Source organism: Mauremys mutica, chromosome 2 (genome assembly GCF_020497125.1).
Source record: "Mauremys mutica isolate MM-2020 ecotype Southern chromosome 2, ASM2049712v1, whole genome shotgun sequence".
NCBI classification, from domain to species: Eukaryota; Metazoa; Chordata; order Testudines; family Geoemydidae; genus Mauremys; species Mauremys mutica.
Window position 1 is genome coordinate 119674945 of NC_059073.1, and position 19455 is coordinate 119694399.

General features: G+C 44.9%; 1 protein-coding gene across 2 annotated transcripts in view; it reads left to right on the forward strand.

The window, feature by feature from the left end:
* Positions 1-19455, forward strand: part of F13A1 (coagulation factor XIII A chain) — an 86931-nt gene that overhangs the window by 12119 nt on the left and 55357 nt on the right. For both annotated transcript variants that reach the window (XM_045007774.1, XM_045007775.1), the window contains exon 3: positions 1459-1647. In XM_045007774.1, coding sequence (XP_044863709.1) covers positions 1459-1647 — 189 coding nt within the window. The remainder of the gene's footprint in view (positions 1-1458; positions 1648-19455) is intronic.

A 19455-nucleotide genomic window follows, 5' to 3' on the forward strand; every position in this document is an offset into this window, starting at 1 on the left:
CTACTGTTACTCTACAGACTAGCAATTGGCACATCCCAAACTCCCAGCCCTCTGTCTCCCTGAAGTATCCAGCCCCTGTTCCTTTGGACACACACAGTATTCACAGATTCACTGCTTCCACAGAAACAGTACACCCCAGCTCTGTCAGTTCCACCTCACATCACCGCTCTGCTTAAATCACAGCACTTAGATATGTTTACAGTGAAATCAAGTGTAAGTTTATGTAAAAAAGCCTAGAGATTCAAGTGTTAGCAAGAAGTAGTATTGGAAACAAATAGTTACACACAAAATCACAACAAACATTCTAGAGCCTAGACTTAATTAACAAGATCCTCTCATGTCTTGTAGAATATTGCTTACCCAAAATCCTTGCAGCACTTTACAGCCAGGTTGGCTGTGACTTTCCTTTCATTAGACATGCATGCTGCCAGTTTGCCTCCTAGATGAAGGATCCTATGTGTTTCCTTCCACCCCAAGATATTCCATACCAGTCCTTTGTGTTTATTCATAAATAGGACACACAGAGCCTGTTTATTTCTCTCTTGTATATTTTACAATCCTTAACCCCTCCCCAGGCTCCAATAGGCATACATTGTGAGGCATTCAATACTCAAATAACCAGAGAGGGAGATAGGTGTCTATTACCTGCTGCCTGAAGGGAAGATGTCCGAGACATGTCATCTTTTGGTGAGCTACCTTAACTCCAAGACCTTAAGGACCCAATTTTCAGCATAGAAACACAACTCCTTAAATACTATCCGTATGTACATGGCCCGGCTGTGGCTCTTCTGCCCCCAAGGCCCCACCCCCAGGGCGGAAGCCGGATCCAGGTTGGGGTAAGAGCTGCATGGGCAGCTATGGGGAGCCATGGACCCTCAACCTGCCCTGGACTGGGGACATAGGCAGCGAGGACACAGGCCAGGGGCTAGCTGTCGGACCTCCCCCCTCCGGGCAGGTAGTGGGCCTGGGCTCCCCAACCCAGCTCCAGCTTCCGGCTTGAGTATAGGTGGGGCCTCAGGGAAGAGGAGGAGCAGTGGTGGGGCCACAGAGGGGAAGGGGCCATTGCCCCTGCCACACCCCGCTTCTCATCCTGCAATCCCTAGCCTCCTGCACTATGCACCTTCAAGCTTCTGCAACCAATGAGGCAGGGAACCGATATAGTCAACAGCCTCACTTGTGACACAGCCCTGATTCATCCCTAGAGCACTGGATTATTATATAACTCATTTCACATAAGGGGCCTGATTCTCCTCTCTCTTGAACCCTACAAAGACATTTACACATGTGCCAAATGGGTATAAAACTCAATCAGATATTAATTTTCCTCTCCACTTCAGTGGGGCTATTACCAAGTACTACTCAATGTGAGTGAGTGAGCAGGATCAGAGCCCATAAGTGGTATGATATCAGTATGAAACAAAGAAATTGATTTTTCCCCCCCTTTGTGTGTCTACATAGATTTTTTGGAAGTTAATGAAGTTCACATGTTCAAGGGTGACCGGGATGTTAACAAGCAGGAGCACCATACTGACAAGTACTACCACCCTAAGTTGATTGTACGCCGTGGACAGCCTTTCCTTATCCAAATTGACTTCAACCGGCCTTACAATCCTGAAAAGGACCAGTTCTGGGTGGAATACCTTATAGGTAAGTGCCAAACAGGAGCTATGTAGTATTAGCAAAGTCAAGTTTATAGAATATCTGTATCAGTCCCAAATAATATAGTATCTAAGGGCCTGAGCTTCTTCAATTAAAGTCAGTGAGACAGTAGGACGTGCTTAAAGCTAAGCATATGCATTAAATGTATTGCTGAAACGAGGCCTGAATCTGGCTAGCCTTATTCATGCATTTAAGTCAATGGAACTACTCATATGAGAAATGTGAGCAGGGTTTGTCCCTCTATGTATATTCAAAATCTGTACTTTTATATATTGGATTGCCATTGTTATCACTGGTTTATGTTTAACGGCAGATTAGAAAAACTTGTTACAGTAACTCCTCGCTTAACGTTGTAGTTGTGTTCCTGAAAAATGCTCCTTTAAGCAAAACGATGTTAAGCGAATCCAATTTCCCCATAAGAATTAATGTAAATGGGGGGGGGGTTGGTTCCAGTGAAATATTTTTCGCCAAACAAAAGACATTATACGCACACACACAGTATAAGTTTTAAACAATTTAATTCTGTATACAGCAATGATGATTGTGAAGCTTGGTTGAGGTGGTGGAGTCAGAGAGTGGAAGAGGAAGGGATATTTCCTAGGAATGCCTTGCTGCTAAATGATGAACTCGCACTCACCTGAGCCCTCAAGGGTTAACACATTTTTGTTAATGTAGCCTCACACTCTACAAGGCAACATGAATGGAGCTCCCTCAGTCCTGACCCCTGTCATGTCCCCCACTGCTCTGTGGAGATGGGGTACAGGAGCGGGGGGATGGGGACACCCTGACATCAGCACCCCTCGTCCCCTCCACCCCCTGCACAGCAAGCAGGAGACTCCTGGGAGCAGCTCCAAGGCAGAGGGTAGGAGCAGCACACATCTGTGGGGGAAGGGACAACTGAACTGCCTGGCAATTAATAGCCTGCTGGGCGGCTGCTGCACAGGGAACTTAGGGGAGCTGATAGAGGGGCTGCCGGCCCACCCTGGTTCCAAGCTCCCACCAGCTAGCTGCAATGGGCTGCTCTTCCTGCAAGCAGTGGACAAAGTAGGTGGCTGACAAACAACATTATAAGGGAGCATTGCACAACTTTAAACGAGCATGTTCCCTAATTGATCAGCAACGTAACAACGAAACAACGTTAACCGGGAGGACGTTAAGTGAGGAGTTACTGTACTTGCAATTTCAGAGGATCTAGAGAAAAGAGCAAGAGATTGTAGTTAGGAGAAATGGCAGAAATGTGTGTGTTGATATAAAAAATAGTTCTATGCACAAAGGGAAAAACAGAACAATAGAACTGTGAGAATTTCTATAATGTGTACTTGCTGCTCAATATATTAAACTGGAAAATTCTTAGGCAAGGGGAAAAAAAGATTGCAACCTTGGAATCAGAAAGGTATTGCAATCATAAAGAACAGATCATGAGTCATCCTGCACGACTACTCAGGAGAATAAAAGCAGGCATATGGTGACCCCTTGCACCAGATACTTCACACAGGGAGAGGAAATGACCCCCTCCCACAATGCACCAGCCAGTGCAAACAGGGGATAGGCTGCAGGATATGTGCTTTGTAAAGAAGGGGGAAAGCGAGAAAGCAGACTGCAGGTCTGAGTCACAAACTGCTTCCCACTCTGCTTCTGGGTCAGTGGAGTCGTATGCTTCCCCATACAGAGGGCTTTTAGTAAAGTCACAATTTCACCCTGAGTTCTCTCTGAATTTTTTTTAAGATGTCTCTGTTCCTTCCTGTTATAGATTATATATAAATTGGTTTGAATTGACATTTAATATACTTTCCTGAGAACTGCATTTTGAAACTTGTATTACTGATTTTTTTCTGCTCTTAAATCTAATAAGTGGATACATGTTCATAATTCGTTGCCTTTTTATGATAGACATACTCTATCTTTTAAACATATACATGGTGAAGAAGTTGCAGTCTGCAAGTCCACCATCCTCCCTTCCCCCCCCGTTACTTCTCATTTCAATTAGGGTTAGGAGGCATGTTGTGGTAGTCTAATGAGCTGATTGGCTAGAACATCCGTAAATGCCTTAACATTTAATATGCACAAAGAGTATTAGTCTTTTTGGGGATTTAATTAAATTCAAGGCTTTTCCAATTCATCAGTATATCTTTAAAACAAACACTATAGTTGGAAGAAGTGAAAAATGGAAAGTTTGTTTGTTATTGCATTGTGCGATGTATAAAACAAATTTCAGAATTCTTTATAAAAGTGATATTTGTTTAAATTTTTTTATTGAAGAATTCTGAAACTTTTTAGATTGATTTCTCATACATAACACGATGCAATTAAACAAAGTATACATGTTCATTGACAGGGCTCTTTCCCAACATACATCTTCCAAGTTTCACACCATGGCTTCATGGGAATGCATAGTATACTGGTATGCAAGGGGCATTGTCTGGTATTTCAGTGGTTGCAGAAGAACCTATGATCCAGGGCTCATTGAAGTCAGTGGAAAGACTTCCCCCTAGTTCACATTAGAGATGCATCTGAATACTGTGGAGAAGCTTGCAATACAAACCCAGTTCCACATCATAACTTTGCAATCGACTCCTTTCCATATGATGAACCAAACCAAAACCCCAGAGCCAAACTTTTTTTTTTTCTTCTTAAAGCTTTGGAGTGTTTGAAATCCAGATCCATCTGTTTGGACTTGGGCTCAATTCTAGTCTGTGTTCTGTGTAATTCAGACATAAACACTGCATTTCCCAACTTCCAAATGCTCAGCCCAGCCACTGGCCTCTGTCATCCTGACCCTAGTCAGTCCCTCCAGTGCTGTGTCTGGAGCAAGAGAGAAGTCACCAGCAAATAGCTACAGCAAACCTTTTCATTAAACAGGAGCCCAATGGGAAATGATAGTGACCTCAGACATTTAGAGGGATGAGCTAATGGACCTACTCCTTTAGCTTAGGGGCAGCGGCAGCACATGCTAGTCTTTGTATGTGGTCTGCCTGGTTGCCCAACCTTCTACCAGTCAGAGCCAGACCAGCTCAGTGCGGCCCTATCGATGAGTGGCAAATTATTTCCACAAATCTAAATCCATATTCAGCCATCCTGTTGTTTTTTGATGAGCATCTCATCTGTAGTTCTTTTTTGCAGTCTCATGTTCGCAGGTTCCAATGGGAACTGAAAGCACTCAAGCACCTCTTAGGAAGCACTCAGCTGTAGGTGAGCAGGAGAACAAGGAGCTAGTTTTTATGAAGGAAGACTTAGGGTATGGCTACACTTACAAATCTGCAGCGCTGGTAGTTGCAGCGCTGGTCGTCCAGCTGTGCAGGGCCAGCGCTGGTGTGTGGCCACACTCACAGCTACCAGCGCTGCAGTGTGGCCACATTTGTAGCATTTGCAGCGCTGTTGGGAGTGATGAATTATGGGCAGCTATCCCAGCATTCAAGTGGCAGCAACGTGCTTTTCAAAAGAGGGGGGTGTGGGGCAGTGTGACAGGGACGGGGGGGGAGAGAGAGAGAGTGGATTTTTGGAACCGACACTGGGCAAAATCAGAAAATTTTCCCACCCCCTTACTGTTAACTGCAAACAACCTGCATCCAACATACTCTTTCCCCCCTCTGCCCCCTCCCCCCGTTTCTCTCAAGCAAAGCAAACACTCAACCCCTGCAGGGGTTATCTCATTTCATTGTTGACAGTAGTTACAGATTAATGACAGCAAACAGGAGCTATGTTTGAAGCAGCTCCCGGTGCCGTGCACGGAGCCCGGAGCTCCGAATTGACAACAAAACAAAGAGAGGCTGCATAACAAAACAAAGGGAATAATTTAGTTAAAAGCATTCTGGGATACTCCTTATACCCTGGAGGCCAATAACAGCGCTGGTGAGTGTCCACACTTGATGACCAGCGCTGCAGAACCAGCGCTGCAACCCTTATACCCCAAGCAGACCTGGGTGTACGGCCAGCGCTGCAGCCAGGGAGTTGCAGTGCTGGTTGTGCCCTGCAAGTGTGGACAGGGTGTAATTGCAGCGCTGGAAAGCCTCTACCAGCGCTGCAACTTGCAAGTGTAGCCAAGCCCTTAGCTGCTTTACTCCTAGTGATTCTGAGTGCTGTGTTTCAGAGTCACCATTCTTTCCACAGGTCAGGATGTCTTTCCCTGAGGAGATGACAGAATTTCACAATACTTAGGGTAGTGAGCATCCCTTGATTAGTGAAATACTTGGTGGCAGTACACTGTTTAATACTTGATGCTGTTGGGCAGCAGTTAGGGTGACCAGATGTCCTGATTTTATAGGGACAGTCCTGATTTTTGGGTCTTTTTCTTATATAGGCTCCTATTACCCCCACCCCCTGTCCTGATTTTTCACACTTGCTGTCTGGTCACCCTAGCAGCAGTCAGAGCTGCCGCACATTTTCTGATCCTGGTGCAGGACATAACTTCCAAAAGGCAAGCAAGGAGCTGCTACTCTATCTTGTGATAAGCTTCCAGCCCTACTGAACTCACTGCCAGCACTAAGCACGCTGAAATCCAGAGCACTGCTTAATACTCTGCACTCCGACACATGTTTCTCTATAACCACATGGGGGTGGGGTTTTATGTGGGCAGCAACAAAAAAAACCAGAACAGTACACATGGGAGGAGGAAGTCATGTAGGAGAGCTAAGTTGACATTTCTTATTGGCAGTCTGTTTGCCTCTTGCTACTTCCTTCTAGTGGAAGGTTCAATATTTAATGATCTTGAGGGGATGGGGAAGAGGTTTCTCTACAAATACCTAGGAACAAACAGAGACTGCTGAAAGATTCTGCATTTTGTTTGCCATGAGGAAACTCACTCTGTCTGCATTTAGTGTCATGTTCCTGGGAAGCAGGCGCCTGGCTTACCAAATGAAAGCGGTACTTGCAAAGGAATTTGGCAGACAGCAGCAGCAAATCATTGCAACCCAAGCCAGAGCTTTGGTAGATAAGAATGTAAAAGGTATTGCATGAAAAGAAGTGGTGAGTCAGAGGAATGTTGTAGATTTGAAAGTTTTTAAGTTGATGGATATTAAGCAGCCTTACAGGTGACTGCAATGACGTGCAAAGATCCTCCCCTCCTCTATTCACAAATATGTAAATTAAAATAATCAAATAAGAGACCATCACAAAAGAAACCATCCCAAGTTTTACAGCAGATTTAATGCATTCCAGGATGGGGCTTGAGGTGTTTAACGCTCAATCCTGTGTGGTGCTGAGTATCTCAGCAGGAGCAGATGCCCTTGGCTCCCGGTCAATTCAGTGGAGGTTGAGGATACTTAGCACCTTGCAGGGAGTTCTCTTTGCAAGATCAAGCCCTTAGTGAGTGCTGTGTAGATACCAACACAGAACTATGTGTTTAGTAGGGTGACCAGATGTTTTGATTTTATAGGGACAGTCCTGATATTTGGGGCTTTTTCTTATATAGCTGCCTATTATCCCCCACCTCCTTCCCAATTTTTCACACTTGCTATCTGGTCACCCTCGTGTTTAGTAAAGATGACTCTTGCTGACAGTAATTCAGCATGGAGATTTAATAGATTAAAGACCAGTTCTGCTCTAAAAAATTACTCATAGGCACGGGAAGTAGGGGTGCTCACAGCTGCCGGCCCCGTGCACCCAGGGCCCTGGCTGCTGGCCCTGGGGATCTGAGGGCGCCCTGGGGCTCTGAGGCCACTCCATTCTTGAGGCTTTGCTCCTGGCCTCAGCTCGGGGGATAGGGGGAGTGGACAGGGATAAGGGGGCTGGCTTTCAGCACCCCCACTATTAAAAATGTTCCAGCGCCACTGAAATGACTGAGTAACAATGGCACTTGTATACTCCAGAGACCTGGTCCATGCGTGTATTCGGAGTTATCGCTGTTTACTTTCCTGGCTAAAATAAATTTTTACTACTCTTTAGTTCTGCTAATGTTGCAGAGCTAATGCCGCTATGGGACAGTGAACTGGATTCCATTCTGGCTTGTGCATTGCTAACAGGACTATGAACTAAGCTAAATTTGGATTGCAGAATCCTTTTAGTTGGTAATGAATCACATGGGGTGAACTCTCCTTGCTACCCTCAATAGCCTGAAATTTGTTCTCTAGAGACATTTCATGAATAACAAATTTGCAAAAACTCAGTCTGATTGCCAACAACTCCCAAGCAGAGTGAAGTTAACTGAATACATTGTTCATTACAAATAGTTCATGCAGCTCCATTTAAAAATACATCATTTCACAACACCGTACCACACAGCTATCTAGTGAATACAGTACTTTAGCAGAATGTTTCTGTTAAGATGATCAGTAGTGAAGTAATGTAAATGTTAACATTTTAGACAGTCGTAATTAAGTTTCACATGTAACACCTCATTGAATAGGTTGTCCAGGGGAAGAGCAACTTAAGTTCTTCTAGTTTTAGGAGCTCAATGGCAGCTTTGCTCGCTGAGGCTATAAAATGGATGCACTGAATCAAGGAATCCACCAGACATCCTGGTCTTATTCACTGCTGGTCAAGTTGGGGCAGTGTTGGCTTTCTGGCAGCCTCCTGGTGAACGGGCACATGCAGGTATTTTGTGCCACTGGAAGCCCCACAGCTGATTTTTCACAGTCGGGAAGGGAGCTTGTCATGAATCTGTCCATCTGTGCATATTGCTGCAGATAACCAAGCTGGCACCAGTGCTGTGAAAGCTCCAGTACGAGTGCTTATTTAGAATTGGTAGTTCTAACAATGATTTCTTTGAAAAACGACTGTATGATTAGGGCTGCTAATATGGCCTTCAATCTCACTTTTCATAGTAGTTTCTATTCCCGGGGGAATTCTGCAGCACGTCCGGTAGGGGTGCGGGTATCTGGGCTGGGGCGCCCTGCAGCTGGGCTCTGGGGTGTATGGGGTGAAGGTGTCTTGGCTGGGGGGCACACTGTGGCTGGGCTCTGGGGGTAGGGACTGAGGGTGTCCTGCGGCTGGGCTCTTGGAGATAGGGTGTACAGGTGTGTGGGCTGGGTGGTGGGGGGTGCCCCATGGATGGACTCGGTGGAGGGGGGCGGGAGAAAGGGGTAGTGAGTGTCTGAGACTGGAGGGAAAGAATTTTCCCCCAAGATGTGCCCAGCTGGCACATGTGACACACCCACTCTGAGGTTCCCAACAAAAGCATAACAGAGAAACAGGAACTGGTTTGTCATAGAGGTTTCTTTACCTCTCTACTTCTGGAGGAATCTTTCTTGTTGTCTGTATTGTTACAGACATACTTGCTGACCAGTATTTTGAAATAAATTACCAAAATAACTGAAACTGGTGTGATTATATTGTGTTATTTTGACAAATAAAATATGCAGAATTTTGCAGAAATTTTAATTTTTTGGTGCAAAATTTTTAATCTTTGACACAGAATTCCCCCAGGAGTAAATAGTTTCCTGTACACTATCAAAACTGTTGCTGACTTTATATGGTACATCCTTATTCTAATGAGATATTTTTATGCATTGTTGTAAATCTTAGGGCTAGTCATACCTTCCTTAAATTGCTTCATAAATCCATAGATATTGGTCTATCTATAAATGTTATCATAAACCTCTAATTTATCAATACACTTCAGAAATGGTCATAAATCCCAGACCTCTCAGCTAATCTCACCCCCACTTCCCATGCATCTATAAATCATGGAATATTTCTCTGAAACTAGAGCAGAAACTTCCTTCTCTCTTTTCTGTAGCCTTATAGGGCAATGCTCAGAGGGATTGTTACTCATATGAAATCAGTCAAGAGTAAAGAATTCTAAGGCCTGATCCTTTATGCTTTATCCAGGCCAAACTCCCAGGAAAGTCAAGAGGGTATTTGCCTGAGAAAAGACTTACAGGGTTAGGGGCCTGGTCCAAAGCCCTCAGAAGTCAATGGGAGTCTTTCCAGAGCCCAGGTCCTTAGTCTACTTTTAAAGAAAAAAAATGTCACTCTTAATTGAGCAGAACTTTTTTTGACATTTAATACAGAAGCAGTAAATCTCGTGCTTTGTGAGATTAACCTTGCCAGTGGAATCGGTTTTGCCCATTGGATTCAGAAAAGATTTCTGACTATTGCCTGGGATGGTCTGTTTTCTCGACAGCATGTCTGGTAACGCACGTTTTCTTGGTCATTATGACAATATGCAAAAGAGGACTGCCTCGGTCACTGTGACATTGTGGCAAAGCATATTGTCTGCCAGTTTAATCAAACGCCATGGTTTAATTAAGTAAATATTTTCCCCCTTTAAAAAGAATGGATTCTCATAAACATACAGGAACGCATGATGGGCTGAGCAGAGAGTCCGTGTCATGTCCCATATTGTTTCCATTTTCTAAAGAAATTCCCATTCTTTGGAGCCAGAATGCATGACCATTAGAACATGCTTCCTAAAATTGGTCCAGGACATAAAAACAACTGCATGCCAGCTGCTAGCTAAGAACAACAAATCTGTTTGTTTTCTGCATGATAATGTCGAGGGTATATTTTTTTCACCCTGGCGTTCTTTGCCAACAGCTAGAAAGGCATAGGAAAGGAATTCTCTGAGACCTTTTACAAAATCAGGATTTTTTTATGCAAAAAGACCTAGATTCTGTTGCCCAATTGCATCTATGCCGCAACAGTAACTTTAAAACTTAGCTTCTTTTAAAAAAAAAATGCCTTTAATAACTAAGAGTTAGTAACTGCAGTGGGTGTTTAGCAGGTTTTAGCCCAGGGAATGTGGTCAGATCTGGGTAAAGCTGTGCTGATGTGTGTTTTTTCTAAGTTTTCAAGTCTGCATGCAGCCCTGCTAAAGGCGATGCTGTTTGAAGATAGGAGGGAACGAGATCTGACACTAAGGCCTGGTCTACACTACGCATTTAAACCAAATTTAGCAGCGTTATACCGATTTAACCCTGCACCCGTCCACACAATGAGGCCCTTTATATCGATATAAAGGGCTCTTTAAACCGGTTTCTGTACTCCTCCCCGACGAGAGGAGTAGCGCTGAAATCGGTATTGCCATGTCGGATTAGGGTTAGTGTGGCCGCAAATCGACGGTATTGGCCTCCGGGAGCTATCCCACAGTGCACCATTGTGACAGCTCTGGAAAGCAATCTGAACTCGGATGCACTGGCCAGGTAGACAGGAAAAGCCCCACGAACTTTTGAATTTCATTTCCTGTTTGCCCAGCATGGAGCTCTGATCAGCACAGGTGGCGATGCAGTCCCAAATCCAAAGAGCTCCAGCATGGACCGTACGGGAGATACTGGATCTGATCACTGTATGGGGAGACAAATCTGTTGTATCAGAGCTCCGTTACAGAGGACGAAATGACAAAGCATTTGAAAAAATCTCCAGGCTATGATAGACAGAGGCCACAGCAGGGACTCAGCACAGTGCTGCGTGAGAAGCGTAACGGAAAGCCAAAGAATCAAATGGACGCTCATGGAGGGAAGGAGGGAGGGGGTACTGAGGACTCCAGCTATCCCACAGTCCCTGCAGTCTCCAAAAAGCATTTGCATTCTTGGCTGGGCTCCAAGTTCCTGAAGGGTCAAAAACATTTTCCCGGGTGTTTCAGGGTGTATGTCGTCAATTTACACCCTTCACCCCCCCGAAAGAAAAGGGAAAAAAATCGTTTCTCGCCTTTTTTCAATATCACCCTATGTCTACTGCATGCTGCTGGTAGACGGGGTGCTGGAGAGCTAAACAGCAGCATCCTCTCCCCTCCCCTCCCCGGTGGCAGACGGTGCAGTACAGAAGGACTGGTATCCATTCTCGTCATCAGCCCGTGAGTGCTCCTGTCTGGCCTCGGTGAGGTCGGCCGGGGGCGCCTGGGTAAAAATAGGAATGACTCCTGGTCATTCCCAGCAGATGGTACAGAACAGCTGGTAACCGTTCTCATCATAGCAACTGGGGGCTGAGCTCCATCAGCCCCCCCCCCCGTCATATCTAAAGAAAAGATTCTGTACTGCCTGGACTATCATAGCAGCGGAAGGCTGGTCTCCTCTCCCCCCTTACTCTTTCATGTCCTGCCTGGACTATCATAGCAGCTGGAGGCTTCCTCCCCCTCATTTTATCTCACTAAAAAGTCAGTGTTTCTTATTCCTGCATTCTTTATTACTTCATCACACAAATGGGGGGACACTGCCACGGTAGCCCAGGAGGGTTGGGGGAGGAGGGAAGCAACAAGTGGGGTTGTTGCAGGGGCACCCCCTAGAATGGCATGCAGCTCATCATTTCTGCGGGATCTCTGGGGCTCTGACACGGAGCGGCTGTGCTCTCTGGTTCTCTAGTACACTTGCCCCATATTCTAGGCTGGACTGACTCTATTTTTAGACCAAACATACGAAGGGAATGACCCAGGGGGTCATTCCCATTTTTGCCTATGCGCCCCCGGCCGACCTCAGCGAGGCCAGCCAGGAGCACCCATGATAGCAGCAGACGGTACAGAATGACCGATAACCGTCATCTCATCGCCAATTTACAATGGCATGGTAGACGGTACAATATGACTGGTAACCATCTCTGCTATCTTGCAAAGGCAAATGAATGCTGCTGTGTAGCAGTGCAGTACCGCGTCTGTCAGCAGCATCCAGTACACATACGGTGACAGTGACAAAAGGCAAAACGGGCTCCATGTTTGCCATGCTATGGCTTCTGCCAGGGCAATCCAGGGAAAAGGGGCGCGAAATGATTGTCTGCTGTTGCTTTCACGGAGGAAGGATTGAGTGACGACATTTACCCAGAATCACCCGCGACACTGTTTTTGCATTGGGATCTCAACCCAGAATTCCAATGGGCAGGGGAGACTGCAGGAACTATGGGATAGCTACGGGATAGCTACCCACAGTGCAACGCTCCGGAAATCGATGCTAGCCTCGGTACATGGACGCACACCGCCGAATTAATTTGCTTAGTGTGGCCGCGTGCACTCGACTTTATACAATCTGTTTTACAAAACCGGTTTATGTAAAATCGGAATAATCCCGTAGTGTAGACATACCCTAAGGCAGCCTCTTAGAGAGACTAATATCTTCAAGGATTTGTTCCTCTTACAGGCTGTGATCATTTGAGCCAGGAAGGTTGGTTTTTTGTTTTTGTTTGTTGCTTTTTTGACAGCTGCATGTTTGTAAAAATTATTCATGAGCGTTAGCTGACCATGGTCCCAGAGTACCCACCTACCATCCTTAGGCTGTTTGTTATAATAAGGCTTACCTCTGTTACAAGGCTACTATACTATGGCTCTCAGCTCCAACTTATTTATCATCCTGTCACAATTATTATACTTCCAGGACCTGCTTGGAAATGGATTCTTTATGCTGTGTATGAAGGGTCTATCTGGGTAAAATGAATGAGTCGAACAGGAAAAATATTAACCTCACTGTGTATATAATAAGTCTCCCAAAGGAAGACAGATTCTGGCCTCTTTTTTTAAATATCTGCTAATGAGAATGTGGCTGAAAGGGATACTGCGAAATAGTGTGGGGTCCCCACATTTTGATATATATCTTAAAACTAATGCACTTTGGAGCGGGTCGGGGAATATCCTCTGGATTCTAAATATATCTTTAAAAGAAAATCCCATTACTCTGTCTGCCAACAAAAGTATCGCCACTGATTTGTGGGACTTATCCAAAAGCATCTTGCGCTCCCTCTGCTGGCCCTGTAGCAATAGTTAACGAATATGCCCTAATTGCAGAGCACTACTGATATCAGTATGTGCTCGCTGGTGCACATACAGTGAATTAAACCAAAATGACATGTTAGCTTCAATCTTGATTAGAACAATGGAGCTGAAGGAGGAAAGCCCATGAGAGTTTCCCCTGACTCAGAACTGGCGTGATGTTTGTTAAACTGAAAATAACAACATTGGTGTATCTATTTGGCAGGGTTTTGTTTAAAGAGCTTGTTAACTGGAGGAAGATCACTCTTGTGTTGCTGACTGAACCTTATTCTGCCTTCCTTCCTCTCTCTCCCCCACAATCACTGTAAATTCCTCCCTTATGCTCTACAACTATATCCACCACTAAGCCCAGGATACTAGAGTTACTGACAGGACCTTGAGGTAATGCTGATATACCAAGCAACCGAGACATACTTTAAACGGAGTGGATTTCTATGTTGGATATGTGTGTAGGTGACCACAGGTCTTTGTTTTAATTGAACTTGTTTATTCTTTTACTTCTAAATCAATATACTTGTAGCAGTTGTTGATGTGATGGTGGATGGTCATAGTTTATCTCCCTGTACAAAAGGCTGGGTTGTGGTTTTTGTAGGTGCCTTTCCTCATGTTTTTGGACTACCTTAATGCACATTCTGTTACTAAATAAGATATTGGACACCAGCAGGAGAAAGCCCCAAGCCAGCAGTAAGGATGGAATCCCAGCCACATTGAATAGCAGAACTCCCATTGACTCCAAAGGGGTTAGGAGTTCACCCTTAAGTATTTGTTTACTTCCAAATAATTAGGCAGTGTTGGCATACTCAGGCCCAGTAAACTCTGAGCCAAATCCATGCTGTGACGTTGCACTCTATATGATTTTATGAAAATATGCTAATGAGTGTGAATATAATGTAACTGGAATATGCTTCATGCAAAAGGTCTCTTGTAAGGTATCATTACAAAGCTTATAATCTACTGAGTGTGGTCATCCTATTTGTATAAATGTATCACTCTTGTATCTGAAACTAGAAATATGAAATATAACTCTGAGGTCCTACTGTAGTTATGCAAAGTGTGGGCCATTAATGGTGGTTTGGAATCTTGATGGCTCTCATCAACCAGGACAATTGACTGTGGATGGCTCTGTTTGCAGGTAGGCCTTCCTGTGAGTCAGGCTGGGCGGAATGAAGGCTTGGGGTCTTACAGTGACATGTGATCATGTCACCTGAACTGGAATCAATCTTTAACCTGGTGCTTTTCCATTTAGAAGGATGGGTGGGAACCCAGAGAGGAACAAAGGATTCCTGCCTTGTGCAAAAGATATATAAGGGGGTGGAACAGAACAAAGGGGGCTGCGGTCATGAAAAATCCCCTAGTTGCCACCTGAGCTGGAACAAAGGCAGTACCAGGGAAAGGATTGTGGCCAAACTAGGAAGGCATCCAGTTTGTGAAAGAAGCTTATTGAAACATCTCTGAGGGCATGCATCTGCCGAAGGGAGTATTCACCCAGGAAAGCTCATGCTCCAAAACGTATGTTAGTCTGTAAGGTGCCACAGGACTCTTTGTCGCTTTTTACAGATCCAGACTAACACAGCTACCCCTCTGATCTCTGAGGGTGATATTTTATCTGTAATCACTTTCTTACTGTATTAGGTTTAGACTTGCGTGTTTTATTTTATTTTGCTTGGTAATGCACTTTGTTCTGTCTGTTACTACTTGGAACCACTTAAATCCTTCTTTTTGTATTTAATAAAATCACTTTTTACTTATTAATTAACCCAGAGTATGTGTTAATAGCCGGGGTGGGGGGTGGGGAGGGGAAACAGCTCTGCATATCTCTCTATCAGTGTTATAGAGGGCGAACAATTTATGAGTTTATCCTGTATAAACTTAACACAGGGTAAAACGGATTTGTTTGGGGTCTGGACCCCATTGGGAGCTGGGCATCTGAGTGTTAGAAACAGGAGCACTTCTTAAGCTGTTTTCAGTTTAAGCCTGCAGCTGTTGGGGGACATGGTTCAGACCTGGGTCTGGGTTTGCAGCAGACTAGCATGTCTGGCTGAAACTGACAAGGTTCTGGAGTCCCAAGCTGGCAGGGAAAACGGGTCAGAAGTAGGCTCAGCACATCAGTTGGCAGTCCCCCGGGGGTTTCTGTGATCCAGCCTGTCACACATGCCTCCGTCAGGTAAGTGAGCTAGACTCAGGGGAGGGTTTAATGAGCCCTACATCAGTGCACCCAAGAGGTGGAGAAGCACAATCAGTTTCCCAGCATCGGAGAGTGCAAAGTATTACTGTCCATACTAGCTGTCCCAAAGAACATGTATCGGAACGGGGTGAGAACACTGAGTGAAGTCATGGCCACACATCTGCATCATTTACCCTATTACATAGGAGTGGCAAACGATGCCCTTCTCCTCACCCCATCCCACCCCGTGAGCCTGTACAAGCCACACACAACTGAGACCTGAATGTACAAATATGGGCCACATCCCACTTGCCTTCAGGGGAGTAGTCCCTTCTGAGTTCCATGAGTGAAGTGAGACAACGCTGGCGCCAAAGTGAGGCACTTTCCTTATAATGAGGGATTATTCTGGGGCATTACGATGAGTTACTACTCCATAAACATTCTTCAAAGCACTGTTAGGAGGGGACTGGATGGTTCTAGGTAATAATTGATGAGTGAGCCTTTCATGTTTAGAAATCTTGTTTTAAATTCAGACCAGATCAATAGTGACCAAAAGTTATTGCCGTCTGGTGTCCCTTTGGTGCCCTGTGTAAAATGTGTTGATCGTTTCAGACGAGTCCCTAGTAGGCAGATGTTTTCATCACAGAAAGTGCCATCGCTGACACTCCTGTTGTCAGTCTCAGGCCACAGAAAGGGCAAGGACCGAATGAGCCTGGAGACTGAAGTCCTCTTGCCTCTCACATCCAGAGGTGATCCCTGAGGCATGTCAGTGGGGCTGTGAGATGATGGAGCTAGTAGTACCACTGGTTGTTTTGTACATAAACAATTTTAGCTTGCAGTGTGATCAGTCTGGCTTTTCACAAACCCTCAAATTCACTTTTTAAAAATATTAAAGGGAAAAATACTTTATGACTGGCAGAGCTGGTAGCATCACCTATTATTAAGGTTGCCTGACACTTCCCATTATAAGGCCCTGTTATTAGTTATTTCTAACATTGCAAATTTTAACCATTTGTGCTGAAATTTTGCATGCTCAGTGGATGTCTACCTCAGGCTGAATTGTTTTAGAAAATTTCAGCCAAAATGGTTTGGCCATTTCTGAGAATGAAGCTAGAGAGAAATACGTGGGGTTTTTTTGCCCACGTTAAAATAGTCTGGTGACCATTTTTTTGTGAAGCTCTAGCACCTATATGCTTTGGAGCAGAAACTTGAAATTTGTCAGGGATGTGCCTTTTGCCAAATTTGCCCAAGTTTTAAGCCTCTGAAGAATCATAGTTTGGACATGCTCAGTATAGACTTCTTAGATTTTAGTAGCTTAATTCCCTGAAGAGTCTACCCCCACTGGCATGCTCCAGCCAGGACTTTCCCTGCAATTGCACCTCGGGGCTGCTATGGGCCAGGTCAGGCCAGTTCTGGCCATCTGAATTGAGAGCTGGGAGTATCTCTACTGTGCTCTCAGTTACCTCCTGCTGGGCCTAGGAAGCATAGAGGAAGAAGCTGCCTGATTTGAATGGAGAAGGGAGAAGCACCTGGTCTGCAAGATTCGGGGCAAGTAGATTGGAACAAGGAGCCTGTGGGCAGAGGACACTGGGACTGGTTAGACAAGGTGACTGGGTATGGGAGCCAGGGAGGAAAATGGGTGTGTCGGTGGAGAGGGGGAATTGGGCACTGAGAACAGATGAGAAGACTAGGACTGGCTGGGCAAAGAGACTGTGACAGGAGTGAGGGGCTTGGAGATTGGACAAGTTGTCTAGGGAGAGGGAATGAGACTGGAAATTAGTGGAGAGGAGGAACAGAGGAAGGCAGGACCAGGAATAGCTGGGCAAGGAGACTGGGATGAGAAACCATGGGTGGGAAAGACTGGGATAAGGGGGGGATTGGGTAGAAGGGGGTCACATTTAAGGGGTGTGGGCAGACGAGTCTGTGCTCTTTGGACCAAACTCCCTCCAGATCCTGGAATGGAGTCAAAGATCCCTGAGTCTCACCATTCCTCTAAGTCAGCAAATATCTGTGACATCCACTGCCAAACGCTCACCCCCCTCTAGTGCTGATCCACCTGGAGGATGACTACCTGCTATTGCTACCAGTTATTCCATTAGCTCAAGTGGTGGAGGTTTGTGTGGTGGCTCAAAAGCTTCCAGCCCCGCTGATGACCAGTGTGGGTGTCAACATGATGGGATTTTTGGGTGTGGTGTTTGTTTGCTAGATTCTTTTAAAAAAAACAACTAAGGATTTACACACAAAATACGTTAAAAGAACATTAAGGTTACAAAGACACGCTCTGAAAAGTTAAAATATGACAGAACTAAGGTTGCCAGGGCAACCTTAATTTGGTCTCCTTGTATTATGATACGGACTTTAATTACATCATTACATACTTCTCCTTCCCCTTCCCCCATTTGTTTCAGAAGTTGGAAGGTGTGTAGTGAATGAGGCAGGGGGTGGCAGGAAGAGAAAGGACAGTCTCATGGTTAAGGCAGTTGAATGCTGCCCTGGAGACGTGGATTCTATCCCTGCCTCTGCTACAGAGTTCCTCTGTGATGCTGGGCAAGTCTCTTATACCAAACTTTTCACAGTTGGTCACTAACTGGGTGTTCCTCATTTTCTGGATGCCTGAGTTAAGACTGTATGGTCTGAATTGTTGAAGTGCTGAGCACTTGCAACTGCACTCAATAGGTGCTGTGCTTTCAACATAGAAAATGCTATATAATGAGTTCTCCGAAAAATTAGGTCCCAATTTGGGCATTCAAAATTAATGGATACTTTTGACCTTAATCTCTGTGCCTCAGTTCTCCTTCTGCATAATAACCTCTCACCTCACAATGGTGAACATTCATTAATGTTTGTGAAGCGCTCAGATGCTATAGTAATGAGTGCCACAGAAAAGTGCATGAGGAAATCAATAAGTCTGTCTTCAAAGCAGGGTTTGAGTAGTGTGAGGTAAATAAGGCCTATGGCCACACATTGAATAATGAGGAGAAAGTAAAATACCATGAAGTGAGCACCATCCATCCTGTGTATTCAATGAGGCCAGGGTCCTGTGGAAAAAATAGTATGTAAATGTGTATTGAAGACTGAATGCATACTATGCATTGCATAATCCATCAGAATCACTCTGTCAGTTCCCACAAGCCCTCGGTTCATTGCAAATGGTGACAAACCAACCGCAACTTTTTCACTCAGCACAGGCACCCTAACCACTCCCAACTCTAGAACCTTCCCAGCATCCCTTGCCTGGCAGTCTCTGCTGTCTCCGCTTCTAAACCTTCTTGCTTCTTCTCTAACAAATCTTGACTGACTCCTAGCAATAGGGGCCTCCTTTATTACACCCATCCAGACCTTTCTGCTACCCTTCTGGACCTCTCTTGTTCTCATCTCTCACACCTATATGACCCTTCCTCCTACCTGCTTAAACCACCTGTAATACCTGCCCCTCCTCAAGCAAGTTTCTCCTCGTGGACTTTCAAATTCATCCAGTTTCTGCACCAACAAATTGCAGTAGGTAACATTTTTAAGGGCTAAAATATGACTAATGGGATAAAAGGATTATGAGGTGCTCAGATACTATAGTGATGAGGGCCATTTTAGGTAGATGTGTTAGCAGTATTTCAGGGAAATTCTTGCAGAAGGCAGTGTTGTACATTTAATAATTGAGTGATAATCATGCCAAAAAAGAGGGGAAGTGGGAAAAATCTTACCTAATGACAAAGAATAACTAAAGGCCTTACAGGCCAAAAAAAAGACATTGTCACTGAGTTCTATCCTGCAACTTTGTATTACTATATCAATTCACATTTAACATTAGGCCTTTATCTGCTAAAGAAATCTTAAACAATGTCAAAGTCAACCCATTCATCACTTTTGATTTGCACAACTTCTTTTTTCCTCACATCTTCATTCTCTCTCACACACATTCACCCTCACATCTCTCTCTCTCTCTCTCTCATACACTCACACTCACATGTATGGTTTAAGGGGCGGGGCGATCAGGTGCAAAAGCTTCTGCATA